An 11,384-nucleotide genomic window follows, 5' to 3' on the forward strand; every position below is an offset into this window, starting at 1 on the left:
TTGTATAAATATTAGTTTGAATAAAATTGTTATCCTTATATATATAAAAAAATGATTAAGATTGAAAGTTAATTAATAATCATGGTTTAATAAAATTATGTTTATTTTCCTTCTAATTTATTTTTTCAAATTTAATCTAATCATATAAATTTATATTTATGATTTTATTTTCTCGTAATAAATAGAATTTTCATCTCATAATATATATTTAATGTAAATATTAATGACACAAGTAAATGAAGTCAAAAAAGACAATTGAAAATTGGGGAGAAAAGAAAAAGAATGGGACCCGCCGGTGCAGATGAAAATCCAAAATGGGGCAAAAAGGAAACAGTCTCTAAATACACCGACAACACGGAGCCATGCAAAGTTGCCGTTTCCAGCGAACCTCTCTGGTCATTTGAGGTAAAACGCTTTCCATTCTCGCAACCTTACTTAGTGCGGTGCCTTCCTTTGCATCTTCAACCGTCGAATTGCTACTCCTCCCAAAGCACCAGCTCTAATTTCTCGTTCAGTTGGGAATGTTTGCGCTCTGAGAGAGCGAGAAATTAAACCAATGGGTCGAGGGAAGATCGAGATCAAAAGAATCGACAATGCCAGCAGCAGGCAAGTCACGTTCTCGAAGCGGAGGACCGGGTTGTTCAAGAAGGCTCAGGAACTTTCCATTCTCTGTGAAGCCGAGGTTGCCGTCATAGTTTTCTCCAACACCGGCAAGCTCTTCGAGCTTTCCAGTTCTGGGTGCGTCCCTCGCTTTTCCAACGCCCTTGCATGTCCTCTTACTTTTATCTATATGCCCTTCGCACCTACACTAATGCTTCACTTCCAGAACCTTCTATCAGTTTAATTTAATTTCTTTCCTCTGTTTTCGTGTCTACCCCATGCATGTACTAAAAAAAAATTAACTTATGGTTTTGATCATTTTGTGTGTTTGTGTGTGTGAACTGTTATACATCGTATCTTATCAGGATAATTTATGGTTTTGAAGTGAATTTCGTCTATGTAAAAGGTTGAAATTTTCTGTTGGTTTGTGTGTGACTGCATTGAGGATCATTGCTAAAATAAATCTGTTTCTATGAACTTCATCTATCCCCTGTTCAGCACTTGTTGAAATAAAAATATTAGGGTCAGGGGTCACTGTCTGTCTCAGCTTCAGGGCAGCCCTACGAATGGTTTGTGCCCTGTTTGACTGTTCATTGTTTTCACTTTTATGTGTTAGTTTTATATAAATAACCAGCTAAAAATGTCAAAATTGCTTTGTCTGGTGTTCAATTTTACCATATTTTGTAGATATGATATGATTTAATTAAAAATATTAAAATTTACTAAAGTTTATACAACTAATACAAGCTTCTAGAATTTATTTCTAGAATTAGATGCTGTTATGAAAGGATTGATTTCTTGTTGAAAATAATTATGACAAAATAGAATAAAATAAAAGGAATCGCTTTATTTTAAATATTTATGTTGCTGAAACCTTTATGTCAAAGGCACAGAGTATATAAGAAGATTTTATCAAATTAATATGATGGCCAATGGATAAATCGAAGCAGGAAAGTAAGGTAAATGATTTTATTTGGTCTAACAAGTCTCATTTCGCGATGACTTAAATATGTCTTTTGTCCTTGTAAGTTTGTAAGTGTTTTTTCATTTTTGGTCATTGTAAGTTCAGTTTTCTAAATTTTAGTCTCAGTAAGTTGACACTTTTCCAATTTGGGTCCCTATAAAATATTTTGCTTTTAGTCCTATAAGTTTACATTTTTCCAATTTTGGTCCCTATAAGATTCTAATTTTTTGATTTATAGTCCCCATAAGTTTGTGTAGGGACCAAAATTGAAAAAACACAAACTTACAGGGACTGATGAACAAAATATCATACAAGGATCAAAATTGAAAAGACGCAAACTTACATGGACTAAAATTAGAAAAATGAACTTATAAGGACCAAAAATGAAAAAGTGCTAACTTACAGGGGCCAAAAACATATTCAAGCTATTAGTGATTGTATGATACTGCTGTCAATAATATTTCCCTGGTGAAATGCAAGACTGCAATGTGAAAGAAACATATGTTGTATGTTTGTGTGATGTTGCAGATGGATGGATCAAAACAGTACAACAAGAATTATAGTTCACTAAACACAATACACAGGACTAAGCCCTAACAGACAATCTTTCTCAAACTCACTTGATACAAACTACTGACAAAATACTGAAACTGCCATTCCATGCCATGCCATATACATATAAAAGACAACGCAATAGCCGTCACGCAAATGCTTGACTGCCTAAAGTCACAATACACAACTGTCCTATCAAATCCACACATGGGAGGGCATATGATCTGGTTCATTTTCTACAAACTATATTATTTTGTATACTTACAAATCCTTCTTGCAGTATGAAGCGAACACTTTCAAGATACAACAAATGCCTTGGTTCTACAGATGCTGCTGTAGCAGAAATTAAGACAGGTGCTCTCTTTTACTCCTCTTTCCTATTAACCTTCATTAAGGTTTCACTGTCTTAGAAATAGGTTGAGCATTTTTCGATATATGTAAGCAATATATTTTATCAAGTTTATTAACCTTATTTATAGTCCAAACAGAAATCTTTATTAAAACCATTAAAATGCACCTGAATCTGAATGGCCCCTTTGAAAGATTGGTTTTTGACAATATCAAATGGTGTTGCTTAAATGTAGCTGACCCTATGTAGTGATCAAGACTTTGATTGTTGTTGTTGAATAGTGCATTCTATTTTATCGCAATGTTGTTTATCATAAATCAACAGCATATTATAGCACAAGAAATTAATTGTCAATGGGAAAATAATAATTTATTTGCAGAAAATGAATTTCACTTATGGGTGAAGGCTAGAAAAGGAAGAAATGGTTTGAGCCTATGGTACAAAAAGAGCAAGACGGGAAATATTCAAGCTAATGAGCTACAGCTTAACAATCTGCCTATGTAGCAGTGGAAAATGGGTGAGAAGGAGAATGCGGTTAAGGGGTGAGTGAGGATGAATGTGAGGAGATAAGAGAGTGAAGGCAGGCAATTATTTATTTATGGGCTGCCTGTTGCCACAGGGCAGAGAAGTTTTCCTTCTCTGATTTGTTGTTTTCTTTCATTCTAAGGTTTTAAACCTTTCATTTTACCCTTGTAATCAGAGCACAATTCTGAGTATTTTCCACATATCTACAGTAAATTTGGTTCCTATCACCTGCTAACTCATATGCAGTACTTCTTATAAGTCTGCATATGATTTCCTTATTTAAGATTCAGACAGTCTTTCAATCCATTGTGTTTTGGAGCTGCATTGTTAATTAAACATTATATTTCCATATAACGCACAATAGATCCTGTGAAAGGCACTTTTTATATTTTGTTTTTCTGCCTGTTAAATATTCAGGTCTAGTTTTAAATTAATCTCTTTTCTGATTTAATAATACATAAACTTGTTCTTCAATAAGTGGAACTTAAATCTAATATAAAATATTAATATACATTCTTCATTTGGTGTTTTATTGGCATGCCTCGAATATGTGATCAGTCTCACAAGGATTGAGTTTGATGTCTCTTTGATTGGTAAACTTGAATCTGTTACCAAATTGTGGCAGGCAATAGTTTGTACTTCACCTTAGATCCAAAAATTTGTGAAGCCAAGAACTATAAAGAATTGGCAGTTTTCAGTTTTAGAAGTTCAATGATTTTTTCTTAGAATGATTAATATAGCAATATGTGATAGGCAATTTTAGATTATTTCTTGACATTCTGTTGTTGTTTTGTCATGTAAATATCATTATATTGATCAATGAGAAGTATTCTCTAGAAGTAATCATTCATGCTGCATTATATCCCTCAATAGACATTCTGTATGATGTTATTTTAAAGTTTTGTTGTATATTCTAAAAGCTAATCACAGAAAGTAAATGATTGATTTAGCTCAGGTAATTTTTGTACACACTACCCCAACTGGAACTCTATAATTAGTGATTAGATGTGAAGTAATAACCATTAACTCCGGTACTATATGATACATACAATACACCATGCTTGAATCCTATTGCTTGCACCTCCCTCTATTTCTCCATTGTTTTGTATGATGTACTCAGGATACTCAAGCAATATGTGACTCATGGTATGGTATTGTCTCATGGTAAGGAAGATTCTAAGATGGTGGAGATTCTAAGAGAGGAAATTGCAGAGCTAGAAACAAAGCAATTGTATGTGTTCTGTCAATCTGTTAGAAAATTTCTCTTATGTTATTGTTATTTTGCATTCTCCTTTCTTTTTCTGTGATAGCAGTACTACTAATGAATACTTACCTTTGTGACAGCTGGTGGGTAAGGATCTGACAGGATTGGGTTTAAAGGAATTGCAGAATTTAGAGCAGCAACTTAATGAGGGGTTATTGTCTGTCAAGGCGAGAAAGGTCACATTTATCCCTTTTCCCCTTCATTATGTTCCTTTTTTTTTTCCCTTTTCATTGAAGGTCATCAGTAGAACATAATTAATGGTCTCTGTTCAGAGCAATGTTCAACCCATAACATTTGCAAGAACAATCTAGAGCAATCTAGAGTTCAGGTATATTGGAATCAGAAGTTAGGTTTAGGAAGTTATAATGATGAACCTCACAAACCTAGGAGAATTTGCAAGAACATTTGAGATTATATGTGAAGATGGCTTATTTATAGGTCTGATATAGTGATATCCACCCATAAAGCATTTAACCAAATGATGCACTCTGTCAGCCCACGTGGTAGTGAATATTTGGCTATTAGTAAATAAGAAATCAACCCTTTCAATAGATAGTTGTTATCGAAAAAGGAAATCTTGTAAATGTATTTTTGTTGGCATTTCTATAAACAAAGATAACATGTAGTTTCTCTCAATATGGAAGATATGTTTTCTGAAATAGGTAGATCATTCATTAACTTTAGAACAAACATAGAATTTCATAATTTATATTTATGAACTGCACCAGATCAGCATGATATTATGAACTACACCAGATCAGCATGTTAGACCTTTCAAATTGATGTGCATGTGCAGTTGAAGAATTTGATTTTAGTGCTTAGAAATTTGTTGATAAATTAAATTGAAATGTGTATCAATTTGAGAATTTAATATAACTTGGGAATATACTAATTACTTTTTCATAGCAAGGGAAAAAGGAAAATGTTCCTTTTGTTGTAGTAACTTGTTTGGTTTATTCTTTTCAGGAACAACGGGTTATGTTGGAGAATGAAACTTTGTGCAGACAGGCAAATATCATTTGCTTGTTCTTAATGTGCAATATTGATCTTCCAGCATCTCTTATCTTTGAATGATGTATGTCACTAATAGCTTTGTTTTTCTGCCTATATCATGTTATAGATTGAGGAGCTTCGGTGTTTGTTTCCACAATCAGAACGAATGGTCCCATTCCAATACCAACATACTGAAGGAAAGAATACTTTTGTAGATACTGGTGCCAGATATCTCAACTTGGCCAATAACTGTGGAAATGAGAAAGGGAGTTCAGACACATCATTTCATTTGGGGTACTATGTTTTTCAATTACCACACTTTTAAAATAAATTGGGTAAGATCTCGATGGCCTACATTTGCTGTGTGAAACTTAAAACAATACTTTTCTTGATTTTCCTGGGTAAAATACCTTCCCTATGATTTGGGTCAAAAACAGTCCCAAGCAACTGAAGCAACACATGATCAGTACTGTCATAGTGGTTTCCGCTTTCAGCTTCTATTAACAAAACAAGTGCCTTGCATTACTACTGCATAGGGTTATGTTGTTGCTATAGTTATATATATTTGAATTCAACAAGTTTTCTTGCCTTAAGTTTTTCCATTCTTAATTAAACCTCTTTCCCTCAGTTTTTTTATCTAGAGCATTTTCAAACCTAGAAAATTAGTTAGCTACACACATTAAAAGATTGAATGTACTAAAGCACCAGCAAGTTTTGAAGGATCTTCCTCCTATTTAATGTTCATTTCCCTACTTGTCTGGTCTCATTCTGTAGGTTGCCTGCTGGTGTTCAAGAGGAAGGCCCCCAAGAAAGAAAACTTTGCAAATGACTGAGCCTAGTTCTCTGATTTTCTTATATTAACAGGGAAAATAGAATTTCAGACTAATTTATTGCAGTTGTAGTTATGTACAATATAGATTAGGGAGAAAAGGTATGACCAAAAGTAACTCTCAAGTTATAAATTGAATTTGGCTCTTTTAGAATATTGGAAAGATGCACATTAACCATTTTTACCAAATTCTGGCCTAAGTAACTGTGAAATTTCTAATGAAGACAATGTTTAGTTTCTTTTACTGCTCTACTTAAATCTTTCTTTATGTTTTCTGCTTCAATCATGTGCAACCACCAACTTGGTTGCAGCTGCCTATACCATTATTTCACCAACTTGGTTTATTTATTTTACTGTCTTAATGTTTAGGTTTATTTTACAGTTCCACATTAATCTATCTTTATGTTTTCTTTCTGTCTTAATCATGTGCAACCACCAATATGGTTGCTGAATGATGCAATGCAATTATACATTTCCGTTGTCTTTACAATTTTTATGTAAACAGATACTTGCAATGGTAAAAATACTTACCTATTTTCAGTTTTCCTGTAATGCCCTAGGCTGCTGTTTCTAGATGTCTGCACGCCATGTGAACAAGAAGAAAACCACATTTAAAGTAAAATGTTTAATTATGCTTCAAAATGTAACTGTAATGGTCCTTTCTCTCCTTGGTGCATAATTGGAGAATTATTTATTTTTTTTCTTATTGAGAGACAAGTAACATGGAAGGGGAATAATTTTCCTTCTCTTTTAGGGGAAAAAAAAAAGTTGTTTCATTTTCCTTGAGAAGATAATCGTTTTGTTTTAGAGAATTGTTGAGAAAGAAAAGCCATTATTTTGAGGGAGGTAAGTTTTCCTAAACATGTGAAAGTTAAAAAAAGAAAAAAACCCGTATTTGCCTAAATTCCTCTTCTCTTTTTTTTATTTCCTAGACATTTTCTTCCGGTTTTTATGGTGGACACAAAACGTTTAAAAGTTGCATAATTTTGAATCATGAATTGGTTGTCAACTGAAAATATGAAGAACCATAATTTTTATTATTCATTACATATGTTCCTAAGTGTGCAAATAACCACTGGAACTGTGTATTACTATTTACATGACTTGATACAATTTATAAACAATACAAAAGTAATTAAAAACTATTGATCTATACATAATATATATGATCAGACACTTGATTTTTGTGGTTGTTTCTGTAGTCGAAAACTGTCAATTAATTCAGATCTCTGAGTCATTACGTTGGCAAACAGATTATCCACCTCCTTGCTTATATCATCAGATAGCTTCTCCAACACACGAAGCTTTGTCTGCAATTCGTTGGCTGCATCATGTCTCACTTCATCAGAAGCAACAAGAAGGTTAGAAACACCATTATTTACCTCTTTGATCTCGCTGAAGAGTGGCCTTTTCTCTATCAACTGTTCATTGATTTTGAAATCAAGCGTGGCAACTAGAGAACCATCAAACCCTCCAGCAATTTTTCTCAGCTCCATGTATGGCTTACCATCACCATATAAACAAGACAACATAACCCCGCATACCCAGAATCCAATACTCCTCATTTCCTTTACAGCCTCATGAACAATCCACTCCTTGCCAGAGAAAACCCTTACTTCATCATCATGATCTTTACCAAAGTTGGTGGTGAAAGAGTACCCTTGTTGAAATTGAATCGCTTTCAGATGTTTTGTAGCCAAAGAAGGTGAGTTCTCCACCAGGGTCAAACCATGGACCAGAGAAAGCCTAGCTTGGTCAAGATTAGAAAGACGAGAAGAAACGGAATTCAGAAGCTCTAGCAAACTCAAGGTGTAGCTGAGGTACTCTTCAATGGAAAAGATCTCCAATTTACTCATTGGGTAGTCAATATCCACAACAAGCTTTCCAAAAGCCTTGTTGATGAAGGGCAAGAGGCCGAAACACTTTCCAAACCATGTTAAGGACAGGGGGGTCTCTGATCCGGGTTTCAAATCCGATGCTAGTTGGTCAATTGATTTGGACACATGGGATTTAAATGCAAGCAGTGAGGATGATAACTCCTCTGGTTGAAGGTGTGTGATGGCATGGTGGTGATTCTCCAGCTTGAAGTAATGTTTTGTAAGTTTCTCTATCAAAAGTACCATTTGTTATTGGAAGCTAACTAGAACACAGAGATGCTTCAAAGCTTTAAAAAGAGGGTGTTGACAACTAAAATTCAAAGGTGTGAAAGTTTGGTTGCGTAATAATATATCAAGTTTCTGCGATTAATTTAATATATAGATTTTGAGGTTTTGTTTGGATTGATCTTAAAAAAGTGGGCTATATATACAACATGTAGACTAAACAACACAGAATTTGTGATTTAAAACACGGAAGAAACATGGGACACATCGGAAGAAACATGGGACCCATTAATTTGGCAGCGGTCAGTTGTGCTTATCCTTGGGACTCGGTTTTGCGTTGAATTCTAAACTTTAAACACACGGTGTTGCACTTGCACTTGCGCGCACAATTGGGTCCACTTGGACATGCCTTGAAGCACAATCTAGCTAGCTAAGCTAGCAATAAATAATAATGAGTGGGTTCTTGCACTCAAGATACATTTTGTCAAGATCCAACACTAGAGAGAGAGTTAGGATCTTGCACAAGAACCCCCAAGATCCCAAAAGATGTGATTGGCTTAACCGGTTTGGGAGGGAAGCAACAACAAAAAGATGTAAAGGAAGAATAAAGCACCCAGATTGAATTACAATAAAACAAAAACAATAGATCAAATCCACTCAAAAAACAAGATTAGTTCATCCCAACAAGATTGAATCAAAATAATAAATCAAACAATAGAAAAAAAAATACCTGAAACAGGTTGTATGCCATAATCTGAGGAACCATAGGAACAAGAGACCTTCTTCAGTATATGGCTTTGTCACGTTGGCAAAGGTGCGGTGATTTGGCGGCACCGTCGCATCGTGCTTCATAGGGAGAGGGAAGAGGAAGGGGAGGCGCAGGCAAACAAGGAAGGGGAAAGGGGAAGAGAAAAGAGAGGAAGGGGAGAGGGGAAGAGGAACAGTCATGTAGAGAGAGGAAGGGGAAAAAGAGGAAGGGGAGAGGGGAAGAGGAATGGTCACATGGAGAGAGGAAGAAGAAAAAGAGGAAGCGGAGAGGGGAAGAGGAATGGTCAGCAAGAGAGGGGAAGAGGAAAACAAGAGAAAAAAGGGAGAGGGGAAGCCTTGGGGAAAAAGGTAAGGGTGAGGGTGAAAAAAATTAAAAAAGTAAAATTGAAAATTAAAAAACGTTGGAGCACCAAATGTGGCAAATTTCCCAACATGGGTTCCTTTTTGAAACATATTCCCGAAATGGGTCTCTTTTGGAAGTATTTCCTGCATGGTGCTGTTTTTGACGGAAAAAGCATGCAAATTGCAGAAGTCATTGGCGAGTTTGGTCAAGCTTTGACACGTATCAAGGGTCTAGCTAGTGTTACTGGCGATTTGAGATCCATGGCACTCGCTAGTTTGACTGGGGAGTTGAGCTAGGGAAGGTACACAATCTAGGGTTGCAGGACGCGTTGCAGGAGAAGTCAGCTTTATCAGGTTGGAACCGCTAGTGGTACTGGCGAATTGCGCTGTAGTTGAAGTTGCCAGTAGCACTGGCGAGTTGTCCTTGGAGTAGCCATTACCAATGGCGAGATCATCTGCTTTATATAGGCACGCTCCTTCAACATTTGTTGTGCGTTTTTTTAAAAATTACTCAGTTTTTTGAATTGCTTGCTATCCAATTTTTTTGTCATTGCTGAACCTTTTGTTGTTGAAGTCAGCTTTAAGGTATGAAGTTCTTAATGAAATGTGTGTGGCATGAAAGTAGTTTTTATGAAGTAATTCTTTTGACGCCGAAAAAAAGTTTGAATGTGAAATGTTTATTATAATTTTTTTTTAATTAAGTTGTATTTTTTAAAATTAAATTTGTGAGGGTTGAAGTAAAAGTCTGTTTTAAAAAAAAAAACAATTATCTCATCATATTTATTTGAAGAAAATATCTAGAGTCAAAAAATTGTTTTGAATATGAAGTTTATAGTCATTTTATAATTATATTAGGTTGGTGTTGATGTTGTGTTACTGCCTTAAAAATTTGTGAGCCTTCTTTGAAGTGTGTTTAAAATCCAAAATTTTTGTGGCATAATATTTATTTGAAGTAATTATTTTGAGTATGGTAATTTTTTTAAATATGAAGTTGTAGTATTTTTTGAATTAGATTAGGTTGGGGTGTTGATGGTTTGTTTGTGTGTGTTAAAAATGTATGAGCCTTGAACTTCAACCTTGTTTAAAATCAAAAATTTATTTGGCATCATATTTATTTGAAGTAAGTATTTTGAGTGCGGAGAAAATTTCCAATATGAAGTGTGTAGTATTTATTTTAATTAGATTAGCTTGCTGTTGCTGTTTTTTTAAGTTATTATTGTTAAGATTAATTACTACCTTTTGCTTCGTTGATGGATTATTTTGCTTTTAAAATTAGTACGTTCAAATCATTCAACTGTTTTAAGTCTTTTTCGTCATATTTAATTGAAGTAATAATTTTTATTTAAAATAAAGTATTAATGTGAAGTTTTTCAGTAAACAAGTATTTTGTGATTAGATTTATTTATTTTTGAATTTATTATTATTATGATTAATTATTTACAATAGTGTTTTGTAGGCACATGATGAATTCAGTTATAACAGTGTTGTATTTCAATGGAAGGGTATATGAAGAGAATGATGGTGTAATATTTGAAGGCAGTAAAAAAGCGATTCAGATTAAATGTGGAATTAGTTTCAATGCTTTGAAAAAACATTGGAGATAAGGTAAAGTTACAAAATAATGAAATTATTTCTGCTATCAGTTGTAGATTTTTAGTTTCTGGAAAATATGTTGCTTTGCAAATTTGTGATGACGAAGATGTTGAAACCATGCTCGAAAGTTTTCAACAACAAAATCAAATGTCAGTTTTGGAATTGTACATAGAAAAGGATGTGACTGGTGGTTCTATGTTTCATTCTGCAAATTCTCTTACATGTGGAAATAATTTATCTAATAATGAGGCGCAACAGCCAACAAATGTGAGCAACTTACATGGTGATGATGATGATGATGATTATCTTGTGTCTAACTCATACGTTGAAGAGTCTTTAGACGAAGATGATAGTGTTGACGATATATCTGATACAGACGATGAAGTCGCCGACATGATTCAACCAGTAAGAATTGTTCACCTAGCAGAAGGTATAATTTATTAATTAAAAAAATAGGTGAATACATTTATCATTTGATGTGAATTGTATTTAATGTTAAATAA

The 11,384-nt window shown here is 34.2% G+C and overlaps 2 protein-coding genes across 2 annotated transcripts; one reads left to right on the plus strand and one right to left on the minus strand.

The window, feature by feature from the left end:
• Positions 1-286: 286 nt before the first annotated feature.
• Positions 287-6,328, plus strand: LOC114410683 (agamous-like MADS-box protein AGL18). Its single transcript, XM_028374627.1, has 10 exons — positions 287-738; positions 2,397-2,470; positions 2,845-2,968; positions 3,549-3,615; positions 4,160-4,240; positions 4,335-4,430; positions 4,556-4,582; positions 5,221-5,262; positions 5,375-5,541; positions 6,022-6,328. Exons 1-10 carry the CDS (start codon positions 557-559, stop codon positions 6,074-6,076), a joined length of 915 nt encoding a protein of 304 aa, XP_028230428.1. The 5' UTR covers positions 287-556; the 3' UTR covers positions 6,077-6,328.
• Positions 6,329-7,074: 746 nt separating this feature from the next.
• LOC114409537 lies at positions 7,075-8,368 on the minus strand. Its single transcript, XM_028373028.1, has one exon. The coding sequence runs from the start codon at positions 8,197-8,199 to the stop codon at positions 7,246-7,248; it is 954 nt and encodes a 317-aa protein (XP_028228829.1). The 5' UTR covers positions 8,200-8,368; the 3' UTR covers positions 7,075-7,245.
• Between the last annotated feature and the right edge of the window lie 3,016 nt (positions 8,369-11,384).

Source organism: Glycine soja, chromosome 4 (genome assembly GCF_004193775.1).
Source record: "Glycine soja cultivar W05 chromosome 4, ASM419377v2, whole genome shotgun sequence".
Lineage (NCBI taxonomy): Eukaryota > Viridiplantae > Streptophyta > Magnoliopsida > Fabales > Fabaceae > Glycine > Glycine soja.